At 39.8% G+C, this 22,863-nt stretch overlaps 1 protein-coding gene across 1 annotated transcript; it reads left to right on the plus strand.

Moving 5' to 3' along the window:
• Nucleotides 1–186: 186 nt before the first annotated feature.
• Nucleotides 187–22,525, plus strand: LOC122920022 (mucin-5AC-like). The gene is made up of 11 exons (XM_044269232.1): nucleotides 187–7,048; nucleotides 10,945–11,331; nucleotides 15,840–15,938; nucleotides 17,048–17,269; nucleotides 17,531–17,664; nucleotides 17,909–18,037; nucleotides 19,155–19,253; nucleotides 19,733–19,861; nucleotides 20,370–20,430; nucleotides 20,808–21,450; nucleotides 22,285–22,525. The coding sequence occupies exons 1-11, from the start codon at nucleotides 187–189 to the stop codon at nucleotides 22,523–22,525; spliced, it is 9,006 nt and encodes a 3,001-aa protein (XP_044125167.1).
• The last annotated feature ends 338 nt before the right edge of the window (nucleotides 22,526–22,863 follow it).

Raw genomic sequence — 22,863 nt, forward strand, 5'->3', positions numbered from 1 at the left:
ACAACTACTTCACCATCAACCTCAACGAGGTCAACCCCCACATCTACCCCTGTTTCTACAAGTAGGAGTACAAGTGGAACGACAGTTTCATCAACACCGCCCACTCATTCATCAACCAGTGTTTCAACTACTTCTTCAACAACTTGTCCATACGCATATTCCATGAAATGCTATTGGTCATCATTTATGGAAGGTAACGATACACCAACAAAGTCTGTTAAAGAAGGAGAAAGTTTATCAGGTAGTGATTCCAGTGAAGAGCCGCGTCAACCCTCTAAGGGCTCCCCCAATAAAAAAGATAGCACCTCTGCAAAGGGTTCTAAGGAAAAAGTTACACCTCCCAATAAAGGATACTTCAATGAAGTGCTGAAAAAGCTTTTCAAGGGCTCCTCAAGTGAAGAAGACCAAAGCCGTAACTCAGGAAGAAAAGATTCTAAACAGAATGACAGCAAGCCCAGTAAAGGATATTTCAATGAATTCATCAAAAGAATTTTCAAAAGTTCTTCAAGCGAAGAAAACCAAAACGGCAACTCTGGAAGAAGTGATTCTCAAGAAAAAGTCAGCAAAACAGATAAAGGATTCTTAAATGAAATAATCAACAAGGTTTTTAAAGACTTTTTAAGCGAGGAAGCCGATTTACCCACAATCTTCCAGTCTGGTAAAGATGTCGATAGCTCAGAGCTACTAAAGGTCGTTGGTTATGGAATATGTTCAACACAGCAAATGGCCAGTGAAATTGAGTGTAACGTAAGATCAGACTTGAGCATCAAGAATAAAAATTCAGTATCACAGTGTAACAGGGACACTGCTATTGCTTGCCTACTGGCCAGACAGGAAGGAATTGATGCACCAGTATGTGACTATTATAGTATTAGGGTACTATGCTGTTCTAAAGTCTGTGGTGAAACAAGAGTTTATACCGAATCTACAAGTGAAACACCAACCACCTCTATCTCAACTAAAACATCTACACCACCATATTATCATTCTACAACTATAAGTGAGAAAACAACCAGCCCCATTTCAACTATAAGCACAACCAAGACAACCCCAACATCAACCTCTCATTCTACTACACCAACAAGCCAAACCACAACCACTTCACCATCAACCTCAATAAGGTCAACCCCCACATCTACCTCTGTTTCTACACCAACCACCTCTATCTCAACTAAAACATCTACACCACCATATTATGATTCTACAACTACAAGTGAGAGAACAACCAGCCCCATTTCAACTATAAGCACAACCAAGACAACCCCAATATCAACCTCTTATTCTACTACACCAACAAGCCAAACCACAACCACTTCACCATCAACCTCAATAAGGTCAACCCCCACATCTACCTCTGTTTCTACACCAACCACCTCTATCTCAACTAAAACATCTACACCACCATATTATGATTCTACAACTACAAGTGAGAGAACAACCAGCCCCATTTCAACTATAAGCACAACCAAGACAACCCCAATATCAACCTCTTATTCTACTACAACAACAAGCAAAACCACAACTACTTCACCATCAACCTCAACGAGGTCAACCCCCACATCTACCCCTGTTTCTACAAGTAGGAGTACAAGTGGAACGACAGTTTCATCAACACCGCCCACTCATTCATCAACCAGTGTTTCAACTACTTCTTCAACAACTTGTCCATACGCATATTCCATGAAATGCTATTGGTCATCATTTATGGAAGGTAACGATACACCAACAAAGTCTGTTAAAGAAGGAGAAAGTGTATCAGGAAGTGATTCCAGTGAAGAGCCTCGTCAACCCTCTAAGGGCTCCCCCAATAAAAAAGATAGCACCTCTGCAAAGGGTTCTAAGGAAAAAGTTACACCTCCCAATAAAGGATACTTCAATGAAGTGCTGAAAAAGCTTTTCAAGGGCTCCTCAAGTGAAGAAGACCATAGCCGTAACTCAGGAAGAAAAGATTCTAAACAGAATGACAGCAAGCCCAGTAAAGGATATTTCAATGAATTCATCAAAAGAATTTTCAAAAGTTCTTCAAGCGAAGAAAACCAAAACGGTAACTCTGGAAGAAGTGATTCTCAAGAAAAAGTCAGCAAAACAGATAAAGGATTCTTAAATGAAATAATAAACAAGGTTTTTAAAGACTTTTCAAGCGAGGAAGCCGATTTACCCACAATCTTCCAGTCTGGTAAAGATGTTGATAGCTCAGAGCTACTAAAGGTCGTTGGTTATGGAATATGTTCAACACAGCAAATGGCCAGTGAAATTGAGTGTAACGTAAGATCAGACTTGAGCATCAAGAAGAAAAATTCAGTATCACAGTGTAACAGGGACACTGCTATTGCTTGCCTACTGGCCAGACAGGAAGGAATCGATGCACCAGTATGTGACTATTATAGTATTAGGGTACTATGCTGTTCTAAAGTCTGTGGTGAAACAACAGCACTTACCGAATCTACAAGTGAAACACCAACCACCTCTATCTCAACTAAAACATCTACATCACCATATTATCATTCTACAACTATAAGTGAGAAAACAACCAGCCCCATTTCAACTATAAGCACAACCAAGACAACCCCAACATCAACCTCTCATTCTACTACACCAACAAGCCAAACCACAACCACTTCACCATCAACCTCAATAAGGTCAACCCCCACATCTACCTCTGTTTCTACACCAACCACCTCTATCTCAACTAAAACATCTACACCACCATATTATGATTCTACAACTACAAGTGAGAGAACAACCAGCCCCATTTCAACTATAAGCACAACCAAGACAACCCCAATATCAACCTCTTATTCTACTACAACAACAAGCAAAACCACAACTACTTCACCATCAACCTCAACGAGGTCAACCCCCACATCTACCCCTGTTTCTACAAGTAGGAGTACAAGTGGAACGACAGTTTCATCAACACCGCCCACTCATTCATCAACCAGTGTTTCAACTACTTCTTCAACAACTTGTCCATACGCATATTCCATGAAATGCTATTGGTCATCATTTATGGAAGGTAACGATACACCAACAAAGTCTGTTAAAGAAGGAGAAAGTTTATCAGGAAGTGATTCCAGTGAAGAGCCTCGTCAACCCTCTAAGGGCTCCCCCAATAAAAAAGATAGCAGCTCTGCAAAGGGTTCTAAGGAAAAAGTTACACCTCCCAATAAAGGATACTTCAATGAAGTGCTGAAAAAGCTTTTCAAGGGCTCCTCAAGTGAAGAAGACCAAAGCCGTAACTCAGGAAGAAAAGATTCTAAACAGAATGACAGCAAGCCCAGTAAAGGATATTTCAATGAATTCATCAAAAGAATTTTCAAAAGTTCTTCAAGCGAAGAAAACCAAAACGGTAACTCTGGAAGAAGTGATTCTCAAGAAAAAGTCAGCAAAACAGATAAAGGATTCTTAAATGAAATAATCAACAAGGTTTTTAAAGACTTTTCAAGCGAGGAAGCCGATTTACCCACAATCTTCCAGTCTGGTAAAGATGTTGATAGCTCAGAGCTACTAAAGGTCGTTGGTTATGGAATATGTTCAACACAGCAAATGGCCAGTGAAATTGAGTGTAACGTAAGATCAGACTTGAGCATCAAGAAGAAAAATTCTGTATCACAGTGTAACAGGGACACTGCTATTGCTTGCCTACTGGCCAGACAGGAAGGAATCGATGCACCAGTATGTAACTATTATAGTATTAGGGTACTATGCTGTTCTAAAGTCTGTGGTGAAACAACAGCACTTACCGAATCTACAAGTGAAACACCAACCACCTCTATCTCAACTAAAACATCTACATCACCATATTATCATTCTACAACTATAAGTGAGAAAACAACCAGCCCCATTTCAACTATAAGCACAACCAAGACAACCCCAACATCAACCTCTCATTCTACTACACCAACAAGCCAAACCACAACCACTTCACCATCAACCTCAATAAGGTCAACCCCCACATCTACCTCTGTTTCTACACCAACCACCTCTATCTCAACTAAAACATCTACACCACCATATTATGATTCTACAACTACAAGTGAGAGAACAACCAGCCCCATTTCAACTATAAGCACAACCAAGACAACCCCAATATCAACCTCTTATTCTACTACAACAACAAGCAAAACCACAACTACTTCACCATCAACCTCAACGAGGTCAACCCCCACATCTACCCCTGTTTCTACAAGTAGGAGTACAAGTGGAACGACAGTTTCATCAACACCGCCCACTCATTCATCAACCAGTGTTTCAACTACTTCTTCAACAACTTGTCCATACGCATATTCCATGAAATGCTATTGGTCATCATTTATGGAAGGTAACGATACACCAACAAAGTCTGTTAAAGAAGGAGAAAGTTTATCAGGTAGTGATTCCAGTGAAGAGCCGCGTCAACCCTCTAAGGGCTCCCCCAATAAAAAAGATAGCAGCTCTGCAAAGGGTTCTAAGGAAAAAGTTACACCTCCCAATAAAGGATACTTCAATGAAGTGCTGAAAAAGCTTTTCAAGGGCTCCTCAAGTGAAGAAGACCAAAGCCGTAACTCAGGAAGAAAAGATTCTAAACAGAATGACAGCAAGCCCAGTAAAGGATATTTCAATGAATTCATCAAAAGAATTTTCAAAAGTTCTTCAAGCGAAGAAAACCAAAACGGCAACTCTGGAAGAAGTGATTCTCAAGAAAAAGTCAGCAAAACAGATAAAGGATTCTTAAATGAAATAATCAACAAGGTTTTTAAAGACTTTTCAAGCGAGGAAGCCGATTTACCCACAATCTTCCAGTCTGGTAAAGATGTCGATAGCTCAGAGCTACTAAAGGTCGTTGGTTATGGAATATGTTCAACACAGCAAATGGCCAGTGAAATTGAGTGTAACGTAAGATCAGACTTGAGCATCAAGAATAAAAATTCAGTATCACAGTGTAACAGGGACACTGCTATTGCTTGCCTACTGGCCAGACAGGAAGGAATTGATGCACCAGTATGTGACTATTATAGTATTAGGGTACTATGCTGTTCTAAAGTCTGTGGTGAAACAAGAGTTTATACCGAATCTACAAGTGAAACACCAACCACCTCTATCTCAACTAAAACATCTACACCACCATATTATCATTCTACAACTATAAGTGAGAAAACAACCAGCCCCATTTCAACTATAAGCACAACCAAGACAACCCCAACATCAACCTCTCATTCTACTACACCAACAAGCCAAACCACAACCACTTCACCATCAACCTCAATAAGGTCAACCCCCACATCTACCTCTGTTTCTACACCAACCACCTCTATCTCAACTAAAACATCTACACCACCATATTATGATTCTACAACTACAAGTGAGAGAACAACCAGCCCCATTTCAACTATAAGCACAACCAAGACAACCCCAATATCAACCTCTTATTCTACTACAACAACAAGCAAAACCACAACTACTTCACCATCAACCTCAACGAGGTCAACCCCCACATCTACCCCTGTTTCTACAAGTAGGAGTACAAGTGGAACGACAGTTTCATCAACACCGCCCACTCATTCATCAACCAGTGTTTCAACTACTTCTTCAACAACTTGTCCATACGCATATTCCATGAAATGCTATTGGTCATCATTTATGGAAGGTAACGATACACCAACAAAGTCTGTTAAAGAAGGAGAAAGTTTATCAGGAAGTGATTCCAGTGAAGAGCCTCGTCAACCCTCTAAGGGCTCCCCCAATAAAAAAGATAGCAGCTCTGCAAAGGGTTCTAAGGAAAAAGTTACACCTCCCAATAAAGGATACTTCAATGAAGTGCTGAAAAAGCTTTTCAAGGGCTCCTCAAGTGAAGAAGACCATAGCCGTAACTCAGGAAGAAAAGATTCTAAACAGAATGACAGCAAGCCCAGTAAAGGATATTTCAATGAATTCATCAAAAGAATTTTCAAAAGTTCTTCAAGCGAAGAAAACCAAAACGGTAACTCTGGAAGAAGTGATTCTCAAGAAAAAGTCAGCAAAACAGATAAAGGATTCTTAAATGAAATAATAAACAAGGTTTTTAAAGACTTTTCAAGCGAGGAAGCCGATTTACCCACAATCTTCCAGTCTGGTAAAGATGTTGATAGCTCAGAGCTACTAAAGGTCGTTGGTTATGGAATATGTTCAACACAGCAAATGGCCAGTGAAATTGAGTGTAACGTAAGATCAGACTTGAGCATCAAGAAGAAAAATTCAGTATCACAGTGTAACAGGGACACTGCTATTGCTTGCCTACTGGCCAGACAGGAAGGAATCGATGCACCAGTATGTGACTATTATAGTATTAGGGTACTATGCTGTTCTAAAGTCTGTGGTGAAACAACAGCACTTACCGAATCTACAAGTGAAACACCAACCACCTCTATCTCAACTAAAACATCTACATCACCATATTATCATTCTACAACTATAAGTGAGAAAACAACCAGCCCCATTTCAACTATAAGCACAACCAAGACAACCCCAACATCAACCTCTCATTCTACTACACCAACAAGCCAAACCACAACCACTTCACCATCAACCTCAACGAGGTCAACCCCCACATCCACCTTTGTTTCTTTTACATCCACAAGCAGTACAGCCACCTCTAGTTCAACCACATCAACATTAAGCACAACTAAGACAATCCCAACGTCATCTTCTTATTTAACTATTTCAACAAGTGGAACTACGACTACTACAAAATCAACCTTCTCATCATCACCATCCTCATCACCTCCTACAAGTTCAACATCTCAATCTACAACATTAACAACTGTTACATCTCATACCCCTTATACGTTTACTTCTACTTCTGGAACAACAACTTCACCAACATCTACTTCATCTTTTACTACATCATCAGTGTCATCTACTTCTTATACTACTCCTTTATCTACAAGTGTTTTATCTTCTAGTAGCACAAAGATTACATCAGGAACTAGCACAATCTATTCTCAGACGTCGCCAACATCCACATCAATCTCAACAATGAGCACACCACCAATTTGTTTCTGTCAAGTAAATAACTCACTTTTCTCACCTGGTAAGTATGGTATGAAGTTTGTAGTCAGTTATTCTTCTATTGCTTCTACTACTACTTTTACTACTTATTTTAATATTATAGTGCAATTTTATTTTTTACATACTGCTAAACTATTTTTGAGAACTTTACAATCAGAGGGTACATTTGCAGACAAAATCAGACATTGCAGTTTAATAAACAAAATAACTATACAAACAAGGTGTAGATTATCCTACTTGCCATACCTCACAGTTTCTGAGGAAATATGGTGACCAAAGTCTTAAGTATGTCTTTTTCAAGCAGTGGTCTAATCATCTTACAGTAACTAAATTGCTGAGCTTGAGCCATAGACTCTACAGGGAAATTTCCCAGTTTGCCAATGCCCAGGGGCTTCTCGAGCCCTAATCATATCCGCCAGCCAGATACATAATCTAATGCACTCTCTTTAGTACGTTGACACAGTAGAAGATTGCAGCAAGGGCAGCAGTATTATGTGCTGCACTGTTCTATTTGATTCTGCTGAGGCAGTATTTAGTGCTGCAGGAGCCGTATCTTGTACTGCGCTATGATTTCACTGCCCCTTCTACTTCTGTTCTCCCTTTTGTCAATTTGAAACAGCTTACAACATGGGGCCACTTTAACTTTTTTTTATTTCCGGTGCCACTTTAACATCCTATTACGTCTCTGTAGGGAAGCATTAAGCTGCACAAGTCAAGGAACAGCCAATTTCTGTAAAGTTTTTGAGTGCATGGTGTATGGTTGGTTCTGTTGCAAGAAAATATGTCTAAGGAGGTGAATGGAGAAGAGTTAGATTAAGGAATGTGATAGGCCACTCATAAAAGATGTGTTTTCAAGGAGTACCTAAAGCTTTTGGTGTTGGGAATTAACTTTGCTATCAGAGAGTTGTCTAGGGTAGTACATATAAATCAGCATAAGTCAATCAACATTCAGTATCTGTGTATGTACAGATATGAGGCACATTTGAGTGCATGGAGTGTTAGGGGTACTATTTAATGAAGGTATACGGTTCTGAAGAATAATATAAGGAGTCTACAGTAGTTTTGATCGCAAATATTCTAATCGCAAATATCGCCACTTCGAGAATTCGCGAATATCTAGAATATAGTGCTATATCTTCGTAATCGCAAATATTCTCGATTGTTTTCATCGGTACCCATGATCCCTCACTGCTTCTTGCTTGTGGGCCAATCAGAATACTGCAACATCTTTCACTTTAGGAGTAGTGTGGATCGCAAATTTTTGTATTGCAAATTTTTATCGCAGGTTTTCCGATTGCCGATTTTCACATTCATGAAAATAATTATTGGATATCACAAATTCTCGAATTCGCTAATATATGAAGAATATTTGCCGAAATATTCGCGAAATATCGTGAATTTGAATATTGCCCCTGACACTCATCACTGGTTTACAGAGAACAATTAGAATAAGTAATATAATAGGTTACCCTAAATATATATGATTTAGGTTACACTTAAAGGGGTTATCCAAGTTATTTTTTGTTCCTTCTATGTTCCTAACTGGGCAAATGTAACAGCTTTCCAATTAACTTACTTTATCTCCAGTGGCTGGTTTCTCAGATTTCACTGAGGGTCACATGACCTGTGATGTCAGCTTCTCTCCCTGCTCTGATAAAGGTCGTTTACAAGCCTGTAAACGAGACGTCATTGTGCTAGCCACGCCCCCTTCACTGCCGTTTACTCTCTGCTAGGATTCTTAACCCCTTCAGCTGCACAGCTCTGCAGGCAGTGAGGAGACAATTCTGGGCACTGGAGCTAACATACTAGAGAGAACATTACACAAGAAGGTAGGGGGAAGATCCTGTGTGTATTAGCAGTGTCATTTTACAGGTGGGACATGTAGTCCTACACATACAACATGCTGCAGAGTCTCCCAGCACTCAGGGCAGCTTTTGTATCCACTCCCTTATTATACAGCTAGAACTTGTAGTCCTACACATACAACATGCTGCAGAGTGCAGAGTCACCCAGCAGGCAGACATGTCACTCAGGGCAGCTTTTGTATTCACTCCCTTTGCAGAGCAGGGGGAGGGGCACAGATTGTTTTTATTGCATGTAAACAAAGGGCCAGAAAAGAACTAGGGAAATAAGGAAAAATATATTTTTGCATAAAACTTGCTTACCTCGGTTATATATCAGTTTTCAGTGCTATATTTAGTTTTTCATAACTCGGACAACCCCTTTAAAGGGGTTATCCCATGACTAATGTAAAAAAAAATCAAAACCAGTCTTAACACCATATATTGACATATACATGACAATCTTGTTATACCAAAGCAAAAACCAGTCGTTTAACTCACATGGATCCAAAGAATCTCCCAATCATAATTCCAATTACTCTGCTACATTTATATCAAGCTGGCGGTTCAGGAAGGGTGTCTATTCTTCTTCAACTCAGGAAGTGTGTCTTTTCTGCTGCTGCTCTATCCCTATTACAGCTTAGGAGGAAGTTGAAGGATGAAACTGAGCAAGTGTGTCCACCTCAGTGAGGTAGAAATAGAAAAAAGAGAAGATGGTGTCATACAGATACATTTTATTAAACAACTCAGTGGATCTACTAAATTTTTCATTACATGCAATTTAAAAAGTATTTAAATTCAGCATCTGGTTTGAAAACTACAGAATATTTTTCGTTTGACAACCTCTTTAAAGCTGTAAACTGTATTTCTGGGGGAGTGCATCTAGAGAACTGGTGTAGCTCAAGAAAATTCTTGGAGATGAGACTGGCAAGTTCCAGTTATGGAGGAATTTAATCTTTGATCATTGACAGAACAGAGCACAGGTAGAGTGGTAGAGAGTGCCAGTACTATGGAGAGTTTTGTGGGTAAGAGTGATGTTCAACCAGTGTAGTAAAAGGCACAAGGTAAAGACATCGGAGTAGCAGCTAAACAGAAAGATGAGCCTGTCTTCTGCATTTAGGATAGATTGGAGTGGGGAGAGTAATGGTCCATTCACACATCCGTGTGTGTTTTGCGGATCCGCAAAACACGGAAACCGGCAATGTGCGTTCCGCATTTTGCGGACCGCACATCGCCGTTACTAATAGAATAGGACATGTTCTATTTTTTTTTCGGGATCGGAATTGTGGACCCGGAAGTGCAGGTCCGCTATTCCGGATCCGGGCCACACACCGTGCGGCCCCATAGAAATGAATAGGTAAACAATTGCGGATGTGTGAATGGAGATTTAACGTTACAGTGATGAAGACAAGAATGAATCAGAATAACAATGAGTGTTTGTTTTTGTACAGTAACAAAAGGGGCAGATTTTGGAAATATTTTTGAAGTGGAAATGTTTAGTTGCATCACAATTGTTTAAAGGCAGCTTGCTTTTTGAACAGTTTATTTTTTAATGTGACAATTTAAGTTACATTTGCACATGATTATAATTTAGATTAGATCGGATAAACTTTTAAAAAGTGGTGAACAAAAAAATATACTCCCAAAAATGTTTCTGTGGTTTTTTGTTTTCAATTCACCAAACAATAAACATTTTCTACTTTGCAAGCCATCATTTTTATTAAACTGCAGATTTAAGAGGTATTTCTGATCTCCACGTAGACACATCTTTCAGCTGAGATGTCTGCTTATAATTGTTTTAATTGTTTACTGTACAATAAGTTTAGCTTTGCCTACGGCTACACCTTATACAGTATCCGTAATTAGACCTGCAGCTGGATGTTGACAAATATTATTTGTTTATATATGCATGACAGCTTTTGGTTGATCACATTGATATGTATATATATATATATATATATATATATATATATTTATTTTAATTTTATTTTTTTACCATTTGGCAATGCATTTACTGGCAATGCAAATTTTTTCATTTCTTACTAATGTTTGATTGTTATATTTAATATTTAAATAGGTGAGACCATCTATAAAATAGCTGATAAGAGTGGTTGTGAATACTCTGCAAAATGTAGCAGGGGCTGCCAACTGGAAAGATTTGGTGCGGATTGCCCCACAACAACAACTAGTGGATCAACAACACCTATTGGATCAACAACACCTGGTGGACCAACAACACCTGGCACAACAGGATCAAAGTTCACAACTCCTACATCAACTTCAACATCTACAACCCCTATATCTTCAACAACATACTCTGTTAAATCAACATCCGTGACTACATCAACTCTATCAAGTTCATCACCATTTATATCGACATCTACCAACGTGTCATCCACAACTGGATCAACCGCTGTATCATTAACAACCTTATTCAGTTCTACAGCACCCTCAACTGCTAACAGTAAGTGCAGTGATATTGAATACGTTTCAAGTCTGTTAGCAATGAAAAATAGACATAAAAAAATCTTCAAAATGTTTGTCGTAGTAATATTCCATGATGCTGCTCTTAGAATTTAACGCTAGTAAGACAACATGTTTCCATCCGTTAAACGTATCCATTTTTTTCAGAAATCTGTCACCCGGATAATTGCTATTGAAATAAAGCCATAGCCTAATAGCACTTAGTACCTTATTTCCAGATGTGCTTTTGTTTCAGTAATAGATGTTTTCTGTCGTCTGAATTTTTTATTTATTTTGTAGGCAAATTAGCCAGTTAGGTGCCCAGAGGGTCGTTATTCTTGCAGGAAGGAGCCCAGGCAAGCCTCCTGCTAGTGCCCAAGCCCACCCTCTGCCAACAATGTATCCACCCATCCCCTACTACATCATATTCAAAGCATAACTCTGCCCCCTTATCCCTGCTGTATCAATTTTAAATCTTGTGCATGGCAGTGCAAAACACAGGCTGCGCACTGCTTGTCCCACTGAGGGCATCAGACTCCACTTTACAACTGCTCATGCGCCAAGCCCAGTCATGTATTCAGCCTGTGCTTGAAAGAAAAAGAGGAGGAGTGCATCACTTACGTCACTGGGTTCGGCGCATGCCCAGTTGTAGAGTGGAGGCTGATGCCCTCAGTGGGACAGGCAGTACACAGGCACAAGATTTAAATGTAATATAGCAGTGAAAAGGGGGTGGAGTTATGGCTTGAATGTGATGTAGGAGGGGTGGGTGGACACATTGTGGCAGGAGGCGTGCCTGGACTCCTTCCTGCAAGAATAACACCCCTCTGGGCACCTTACTGGCTCATTTGCATACCAAATAAACTGGATTTTTAGAAGATAGAAAACATCTCTTGCTGAAACAAAGGCAAATCTTGAAATAAGGTACTAAGTGCTAAAAGGCTAAGGCTTTACTTCAATAGCGATTATCCTGGTGACAGATTTCCTTTAATGTCTTCAAATTTTTATTTTAAAAATAAGTTGTATACATGTTGTGTACGTTTATTATTGTGGGTCTAAGCGCATCCTTCTGACGTACAGCAAAAAGGACATGTGAACAGCCCCTAACACCGAAGGTAAAAATCTTTGAAAATTATCAATGATAGTAAACTATTGCATCTATGGTATAAGGAAACAAGTGATCAACTGTCCAAGTCCCCTGGAGTACTAAAATGAAAGTAGAAAAAAGTTTAAAAATAATATTTTTGAAAATATGAAAAAACTAAAGCATTAAAAATTTTAATACCCCCTTTCCCAATTTTACATATGAAAATAATAAAAAAAAAATCATAATTGGTATTGCTGTGTCTGAAAATGTCCAAACTATTGAAATATAGAAGTATTTATGCTGCCTGGTAAACACTGTAATGGGGGGGGATCAATATGCTGTTTTTGGTCAGCTTGCCCAGATAATGAATTAAGGAAAAAGTGATCAAAAAGTCATATGCACTCCAAAATGGTATCAATAATAACTACAGCTCATACTCCAAAAAAGGGCCCAACACAGCTTTGTAGATGGCAGTATAAGAAAGTTATGGGTGTCAGAGTTTATTATTGTGGTTAAAAGTAGTAAAGCATAAAAAAAATAAAAGCAATAATACAAATAATATACAGTTTTATCCCACAACGAGGGCATTAAAAACAAAAACAAAAAAAACCAATGGCAAATTAGCATATTTTTCAGTCCACAAAATTAAGGCCAGTTTCGCATACATCTGGCAATCCTGCTCAGTTCCCCTCTAGAATTGTGCAGAGAACACCAGAGGGAAACTGAAGAAACTGAAGGCATAACTGATCCCATGCTGGGATTGTTTATATTCATCTGGCACATCACTGAATATGCTGGATGTGCAAATATAAACTAAGAAAAGTGTTTGCTGCTAGATATCTGTTTAATAAAGAGTTGATGGAGGAGTAAGGTTAGGTCTAAAGTTGATCAAAATGTATGATTTCAACCAAAACGAAACTTCATGTGGTGAAATTTAACAACAAACAATCATTTTAGCCAACCGATAATAGACTATTATAGTTTCAAAAGAAGTTGGCCAAACAAAAGAATTTCCATTCAAACATCAGACAAAAGAAGTTGGTTGAATGAAAGCTCTTTTGTTCAAAGAAAGATATTTTGTTCACAAAATATCTTTCTTTGAAAGAAGTTTCTCCAAAAGATCTTATCGTCTGGTTTCCTTGAACGTGTATGGGCAGTATGAATAACTGTAACAGACAATACGGACTAAAATGTGTATGGCTGCATCAGTGGCGGATCCAGAGCCTGGTCTCGGGAGGGGCACTTTCAGATTATTTTCTGTCCGCCGCCACAAAACAATGGTGCTTATAGAGCAGACGCCACAGTGTAGCGGTATACTGTATATTTTGTTGCACAGTGTACGCTATATGTGTATAACAAACATATTTCACATGAAAACTTACAGTTACTTGGCTTGGCCATCTCGGACGCCACTACCACACTTTGGCCGGGGGCTCGGTGGAGCTGATGATGCGTTTTATTCTAGTGAGAAAAATTTCATAATAAGGATTTAGAGAAGGGGCAGAGGGATAGCAGAGCAGGGAGAGGCTGGTGCTGCTACTAGGGGGTCATACCATGAGGAAGTAATAAAGCCCACCATAATGCCCCCCCCAGTAGTAATAATTCTCCTTATAATGTGACAGTGCAAAAAATACCCCCTTGTAATGCCCCATTTGAGCTAATGTCCCCATAGTGCCTCCATAATATGCCAGTATAAAATACCCCTATATAGTGCCTCTAGTAAATGACCCCATAGTGCTCCACACCCTCCTTCCTCCTAGTGCCCCCCATAATGTACCAGTATAAAATGCTCCAGTAGATGCCCTCAGTGTCACCCATAATTTGCAAGTATTAAATACCCCTTCTTAGTGCCCCCCGTAGATGGCCCCATAGTACTCCTCTCCCCCCTTCCCCATAGTACCCACCATGTGTCCCAGTATAAAATTGTACTGTACAGAGAGCCCATATAAAATACCCCTTCTTTGTGGCCTCAGTAGATGCCCCTATAGTGCCCTCAATCATATGCCAGTATTAACAGCCCCCCCATGTGCCAGTAATAATAGCCCCTATGCCAGTAATAGCAGCCCCCCTGTGCCAGTAATAGCAGCCCCCAGTAATAACAGCCCCCCTGTGCCAGTAATAACAGCCCCCAGTAATAACAGCCCCCAGTATTAACAGCCCCCAGTAATAACAGCCCCTCTGTGCCAGTAATAACAGCCCCCAGTAATAACAGCCCCCTTTGCCAGTAATAACAGCCCCTGCCAGCAATAACAGCCCCCCCTTTGCCAGTAATAACAGCCCCCATCAGTAATAACAGCCCCCCTTTGCCAGTAATAACAGCCCCCCCTTTGCCAGGAACAACAGCCCCCGCCAGTAATAACAGCCCCCCTTTGCCAGTAATAACAGCCCCCCTTTGCCAGTAATAACAGCCCCCGTCAGTAATAACAGCCCCCCCTTTGCCAGTAATAACAGCCCCCGTCAGTAATAACAGCCCCCCCTTTGCCAGTAATAACAGCCCCCCCTTTGCCAGTAATAACAGCCCCCCTTTGCCAGTAATAACAGCCCCCCCTTTGCCAGTAATAACAGCCCCCCCTTTGCCAGTAATAGTAGCCCCCCCTTTGCCAGTAATAACAGCCCCCCCCTTTGCCAGTAATAACAGCCTCCCCTTTGCCAGTAATAACAGCCCCCCCTTTACCAGTAATAACAGCCCCCGCCAGTAAAAGTATTGTATATAATAAAAAACAAACAAAAAAAACACATACTTACCTCCATGTCAGTGATGCGATGCAGGCCTCTTCTGGCCTGTGTCCCACGCTGTATGGCTCAGGCGGCGCGATAACGTCATCGCGCTGCCTGCGCCGGCCTCTGAGAGGAAGCCTATCAGAGGAAGGGAAAGGGACACGCCTCTCCCTCCCCTACTGCAGCACAGGCAGGCATCTGTATCACTGTCCTGAGGACGGCGATACAGATGACTGGAGATGAGCGCATGCACAGTGGAAGCGCTCATCTCCCTGTGGCCAGCCGCCCGCCGCCAGCTCGGGGGGGGGGGGGGGGCAGTTGCCCCCCCCCTGGATCCGCCACTGGGCTGCATCTGCGAAACAAGCATTTACCAGATCATTGTTTGTTCTACTACTGTTCAACTGTCAACTAACTGCTGTTCAATGTGTATGGCCACCTTTAGCACATTAGATAGCTAATAGCCGAACACTCATTGGGCCTACTAGTTTCCCTGATACCCCATACAAACGCTTAGTCTAGAGCACATCTGTCTTTCTGGTCTATTTTGCCACAATTATAGTTTCAATACTGGTGACATGGGGTGCTCACAATATTTTAATACTATAAAAAATATAAATAAATTTAATATTTTAAATATTTAAACATTTTTTTGAATGATTTCTTTACACAGAGAAATTAATCACTAAGTTCATCTATTTGCTTTGCAGCTTGTGGTGAATGCGTATGTCTAATGCCAAAATGTGGATCTGGCTACAAAGTCGTTTCTTTCCTGCCACCTGGTGCCTGTTGTGTTAATATTACATGTGGTATGTATATGAATGTTGTCCTGTTTTCTTTTAGTATGATATATTTACAACTGAATTAGTTTAATAGAAACTTTATTATTAAAATTATTACAGCAGAAATTAATCAAATATCAAAATGACACACTGTATGTTACACCATGTATTATATAATCTCAGATTTTTTTTATGAGAAGTAAATCACAACCCTTCTTTTTTTCAATTTTTCAGTTCCTGATTCTGTCTGTGTACATGGAACTGATGTATATCAGGTAAAATGTCTTGAAATCCATACTATGAAAAAAAAAAATACCTTTATGTATCTTTCCAATTTAAAGGGTTTGGCCCATCCCAGACTTTGATAGCATATTGTTAGTATATGTGATCTATACCTCTGAGACCTGCCCCTCTCTTCTGGACAGAGCCCCTAAAGTGAAGGGGAGCACAATGCGCATGTGCAGCTTTCTCTATTAATTTCTATGGGAGTTCTAAAAAATAGCTGAGCAAGTGCATGCTCACCTCTTGGTTCACCTCTATGGTACTGCTGGAAATATCTTAGCCAGTGCTTGACTATATTCAGAATTCCCATAATGGAGAATGAAGGGTGGTAGTCAGGGGTGGACTGGGAACTTAAAGTGGCCTTGGAAAAAATACTAAAATCGGCCCCATTTTGTAGTCGGGTCCAAATTGATGGAAGGCAGGGCTAGCAATACCAAATACCACAGTCCATCACAAAATACTGCTAGCAGCACAAAATACATCCCCAAAAAACTTCCCCTGGCTGGCCATAAGGAGGGCTCAGGTGGCCTCCTGGGCATCGGCCCACCGGGAAATTTCCCTGTAAGGTCTAGGGCCAATCTGCCTCTGGTGGTAGTGCTTGTGTAGTGAGCTTTTCTTCACTTCAAGGGCCCTGTTCTGGAGATAGGTGTTGGGTCCCAGGGGTAGGACCTGCACTTACCTAACATTGATGGCATATTCTAGTGATATGCCATTAATGTCTGAGATGCGACAACCCCTTCAACACTAAAATATCTGCCACGTTTAAGCGACCCTCTGGTTGAAGACAAAAAAAAAATCACATTAATGAATTGGACACTTACCTAGTGACCTCCTTTTAATCTTTTAAACTGCAGCAAATTCCCAGGTTTCTCTTCTGCCATCCAAGATGACCACAATGCTTCTTAGACTACCTAATGCATCAGATGTTCATTTGGTACCCCAAGACTTCCTATTTGTCCAGCTCTGCTTTTGGATTGGCCAGCACTTGAACAATGTTGGCCAATCCAAGGGCAGCAGCAAGTATCTTGCTCTACCAAGTGCACAGTATGAATCTGAAAGTCCTGATAAATGGTGTGGTGAGGCCATCTTGTATGGCAGAAGAGGACCTGGAGATTTGTGTATCTGCAGCTGAAAAGATGAAAAGGAAGGCACCAGTTGATGTAATTTTTTTAACAAAGCATTTTTATTTTTAACCTACAGCTTAAGTGAATCTGTTAGTTGCATCTCTTTTCTGTATTCTTCCAATTTAATTGCAAAAGGATAGTTATGTAATATAATAATCAGTTATTACTATAGGTATTTTAAATGCTGTTTGGGAAACATAATTTTATCAAAAGAGGAAAACAGCTTACAAAGCCATTGGAAAGACATATTAAGCAACAAGCAACAAAAGTTTGCCTCAAAGAACATCATAACATTTACTTCAACTGTTTCAAAAATGTCTAGAAAAGGGACATGGCTAAGAGGATTTGTAAATTCACAGAATTTTAGTGCACAACATTAGTTCATCTGTACGCCAGCCATTAGCTGGGATAAAGAAGAGACATTTGAGAAATGTATCCAATAGGTCTAAGAAGTTGCACCAAGTTTATAATGCAACTGATTGCATGATATGATGGCACAAATGCTTATTGATACTGTAAATGTACACAATTATGCTAGTGTCATTGAAAATATTAACTATAATGCTTTTTTTCTCTCCCCCCCCCCCCCAGAGAGGATCTATCATTCCACAGCCAAAAGATGCATGCCAAAAATGTGAATGTTCTCAAGAGATGGACAGTGATTCAGGATTCTATGCTATAAAATGTTCACCTATTGTTTGTGACACTACTTGCAGTCCTGTAAGAATTCTTCATTTTTCCCTGTCATTTACATTACTTTGGCTATAGCCTTATTTATTGAGTAATGTCTTGTAGGGAGCTACGCATAGATAGGGAAACTCCTTTGAAACTTAAAAGGGTTGTCCGGGTTCAGAGCTGAACCCAGACATACCCAGAAATTTACCCAGGCAGACCCCCTGACAAGAGCATTGGAGAAGTTCATGCTCCAGTGCTCTCCTTTGCCCTGCGCTGAATCGCACAGGGCAAAGTCATTTTGTAGAGTTCCAGTGACTTACCGGGCTCTCCTTCAGGCTGCCAGGCAAAGGCTTCCACCTGGCAGTGAGCCCGGTGACTCCACCAGTACTGATGGGCGTCTTTAGCGCTGCCCTAACCTGTAAAATGGCGAGGGAAGCCCTAAAACCTGCCCATTAGAGCCGGTAAAGTGACCGAACACACTGCTGGCTGGAAACTTCCGCCCAGCAGTGTGTTATTGTAAATAAAAAAAACTTGCCCTGCGCAATCCTGCGCAGGGCAAGGAAGAGCATTGGAGCATGAACTGCTCTGATGCTCAATTCAGGGGGGCTGCCTGGGTGAAATTATGGCTCTGAACTCTGACAACCCCTTTAAATATATAATGCTAGGAATATTTAAATTGTTATTTGCCTGGGAATGTGACAAATCACATTCATAGTTTACAGCACAGAATAGGGTGTCGCCAATTCAATATGTGATTGGAACTTAAAAAGATGTCTGGTTTTACCTGGCTGGCAAAATTTGAAGTCATTTCAGACCATGTTCAATCGTAATTTGCATAACATACTGAAATAGCAACATATAAGCTCATAATAATAATAATAATCATCATTTTTATTTATATAGCTCCAGCATATTCTGTAGTCCTTAACAATCAGAGAGTAGAATTGTCTAAGCCATTGCACAGTATTATTAACTTCACTCATTAGCTGTAAAAATGATTCATTCTATGAATTTCAGTATCTTTACATTTCATATGCTTTTCGACCTTGAGTTTTTTATTTATTTTTACTTATGAAGCCTCATCTCCCACAGCATTTGTATATTCAACCAAATACCTTAAAGTTAATTATCAATCATTAAGTTGTCCTTTATTGTACACTAGGGCTATGAGTACAAAATGAAGAGTGGACAGTGTTGCGGAGAATGTGTGGCAAAACAATGTGCTATGAAGGGCGATAACAGCACTGATGTTTACATTGAGGTAACCAACAATAATTTTCAAACAATTTCTACACAGCTTTTTATCATCTGCCAATTGTGACATTGCTGCCAACTGGCATAACTGTGTATGTATGCCCACTCAGAGCAATATATCTTACCACTCTGAAGTATGGCAGCTCATAGCTGGTGTTGCTCAAGTACTTTGTAGAAGAAAGTCTGAATATGCAACTGAAAATGGTAAAATACTTCAGCCCCATTACCTCTCTATGCAGAAATTTAAAAAGTAATTAAGGCCAGTAAGAATTTTTTTGCCCTGTTTAAAAAAGACGTGTTCTTCCTTACCACTTCCTCTTGACTCAAGATACAGTATCTCAAGATGTTTGGTGGAAAAACAAAGCATTTAATTTCATGGTATGCTGTCACGAGATGTCTAATATATATATATATATATATATATATATATATATATATATATATACACTTGAATTCTTAACAAAATATCTTTTATTTGTACTTCAGGTTGGGGAGAAGTACCGTAATGCAAATAGTAAATGCAGCTACTACGAATGTAATGAAGAAAATGGTCAGCCCGTCCTTACCAGAGTGAAGAAGGTTTGCCAGGAGTTAGACATCAGCAGATGTGACCTGGTAGGTTAACAAAATTATAGAGTCCAAAATTATTTGATAGTTTACTTTTGGTTTTATATAGGTTTTTGTAATCATATTAAAAGTTTAGAAGAGCTGCCAAAAAACCTTACGAGAAATGTTGGAATAATGCATTCTCTCAGTAGAAGAGTGATACTCTATGGATCTTTTAACACCCAGCATGCAAAAGATTGATCTGTTATGTTGCTGAATGAATGTGCATACCTTTTAGTACAAATGTTTGTCCGCTACACAGGTTGGGTGCCAAAAGATCCATATCAGGGTCAATGATTTTCACAAGAGAACTACAGATTATTTGAAAACATTAATGACAAATCAAAAGTTTTGTCAAATGCAATAACATTAACATGATAGGGTATCTAACTTCAATGTGAGTCAGTATTTGGATTGTAGAAATTAAAGGCAGATGGTACTTAATATGCAAGTAAATTTCCATATATCAGTTTCTGTAAAAATGTTTCTCTTAAAAAGTAAAATTTTTGTATTTTAGAACTCAATAACATATGATGAAGATGGTTGCTGTAGAACATGTCAACCTCGGCAAGATAATGGTATTATAAAGCTTTTTTTGGACATTCATATAAACATGAAGCAATAACTATAGAAATGCGTCTATAACACTATTTATGAGGAACATAACCAAGAATAATACAGGTGGGGGTCCATCTAACAGAGTACATCGCATAGAGGCAGACTGCGTTATGTGGCTGCCAAGGGGCATTTGGAAGGGTTGATGTAATCACTATGCCTATTAGGTGCAGGGTATCCTCAATGTTAGCAAATTAAGCTGTTCCATGGTTTATGGGAAAGGTGTGCGGGGGGGGGGGGGGGATAATCACTAGTAAGCCACTAAATCCATCAGTGTAAAATGTAAAAATCAACATGATTGACAGGTATTGTTTTACCAATGTATACTTTTTTTTAACAGTCTTAACTACAGCTATTCCAGGATCAGACTTAAGCACTCTTCCTCCAGGATCAGACTTAAGCACAGTTCCTCCAGAATCAGGTTCAAGCACAGTTCCTCCAGGATCAGGTTCAAGCACAGTTCCTCCAGGATCAGACTTAAGCACTCTTCCTCCAGGATCAGACTTAAGCACTCTTCCTCCAGGATCAGACTTAAGCACTCTTCCTCCAGGATCAGACTTAAGCACTCTTCCTCCAGGATCAGGTTTGAGCACTCTTCCTCCAGGATCAGGTTCAAGCACAGTTCCTCCAGGATCAGGTTCAAGCACAGTTCCTCCAGGATCAGACTTAAGCACTCTTCCTCCAGGATCAGACTTAAGCACTCTTCCTCCAGGATCAGGTTTGAGCACTCTTCCTCCAGGATCAGGTTCGAGCACAGTTCCTCCAGGATCAGGTTCAAGCACAGTTCCTCCAGGATCATTTTCAAGCACAGTTCCTCCAGGATCAAATGTTACTAGCACTACTCAAGGAGCATCAGTCACCAAATCATCAAGGGTTCCAGAAGACTGTGGTGTTCGTACAAATATTACTGTCCTGCAAGAAGATGACTGTGTGGCAACAGTAGAGCTCACATTCTGTGGAGGCCCCTGCATGGGAACTTCTGTGTAAGTATTTACCTATCGCAAATTTCTTTAACCCCTTAATGCTATATGATTTATCTGTATGTTATAAGCGATAAGGGGAAGTATGGATCGGGCTCACGACTCCATATACAGCGAGGGTTGGTTTTGTAAGACAACTGACTTTTGCTGGCAGATAACTCAGATCCGGGTCACTTAACCCGTCAAATGACACTATCAATAGTGACCCTGGCATCTGTGAATTTAGGCAGAGGGAGGGTACCCGCACAGAATAATCGCCGGGCTCAATCGGTTGCTTTGACAGCCTGGGTCTTTGTGAAGGCTTCCAGGCCTGTCATAGCAATCTGCCTGCAGAGCAGAGTCTGAGGCATAGCCTGACGGGCAGCCTATGAAAATCCCATAGACAGCAATAGTATTCTATTGCAGTCTATGGTGCAATCAATCAGAAGATGTAAATGCAGCTCTCACCTCCTCTCACAAGCAGGCAATAATTGGGAAGGAACAGTACCTTCCCAATCATTGCCTTTTCATAGCTTTTTCTTTCAAAATGATTTTTATTGAGGTTTTTCAGGATATTTTACAAATATAGACATTAGTATGTTTTTATTTATTAAACAGTAATAATTGATTACAAATTTATTTTATATGCATGAATAAATGCAAATAACATTTAAAACAAAAACAAAACAGTCACTAGTAGAGTCATTATTCCAAGGCGAACTTAACATTTTTAAAATATAGGGAAATAACTTACTTTATAGGCTGCTACTGCACTACAAGAGATTCTTGCTTACAAATTACTTATCTCTATTGGTATGGATTTTTGAAAAGTCATTTTTTGTTTTGTTCATTCCATAGGTTCTCTATGGCTACCAAGAGCATGATGCACACATGTTCATGCTGCTCAGAACTTGAAGTAGGCAAGAAGAGTGTCCAGCTTCTTTGCGCTAATGGAACACGCAGAGTCTACACTTACACAGATGTTCTCCGATGCGGTTGTGTTAGTGCCTTCTGTACACCTGACAACAAATTTAATGTACTAAATAAATACTCTAACAGAAGCCAGGCTATCCCAGGCAGCAACAGTAATGAATCTTAGACGTGACCTACTGACATCAGAATTAGCACTGTTCATAATCTGAGCCTTTATTGTTTTGTAGAAAAAATTTAGCTGTAGAAAATACATGTGAAATGACTGATATATTCTTATTACTGTTTGTATCACTAAACAAAAAGGCTAGATTCTTTTTGTGCTATTCTTTATGTAAATTGTAACTTTTCAGTGCAAAAATAATAAAAAAAAGCATACAAATAAATATGTTTGTTCTTTAGTTATTAAGCTTAGTTACCAAGATTGCAGGATACAAGTGAAAAAAAAAAAAAAGGAGAAAATTGAGTGTACATTGCTGGGTCAGGTACTGTAATGAAGGAGCTGTT

Source organism: Bufo gargarizans, chromosome 10 (assembly GCF_014858855.1).
Source record: "Bufo gargarizans isolate SCDJY-AF-19 chromosome 10, ASM1485885v1, whole genome shotgun sequence".
Lineage (NCBI taxonomy): Eukaryota > Metazoa > Chordata > Amphibia > Anura > Bufonidae > Bufo > Bufo gargarizans.

What these genes read in the sequence shown, in the direction of transcription:
- LOC122920022 (XM_044269232.1), top strand. Translation starts at nt 187, where the DNA reads ATGGAAGGTAACGATACACCAACAAAGTCTGTTAAAGAAGGAGAAAGT. An exon ending in TAACTCACTTTTCTCACCTG is followed by an intron (nt 7,049 to 10,944) that starts GTAAGTATGGTA and finishes ATATTTAAATAG; the next exon opens with GTGAGACCATCTATAAAATA. An exon ending in AGCACCCTCAACTGCTAACA is followed by an intron (nt 11,332 to 15,839) that starts GTAAGTGCAGTG and finishes TTTGCTTTGCAG; the next exon opens with CTTGTGGTGAATGCGTATGT.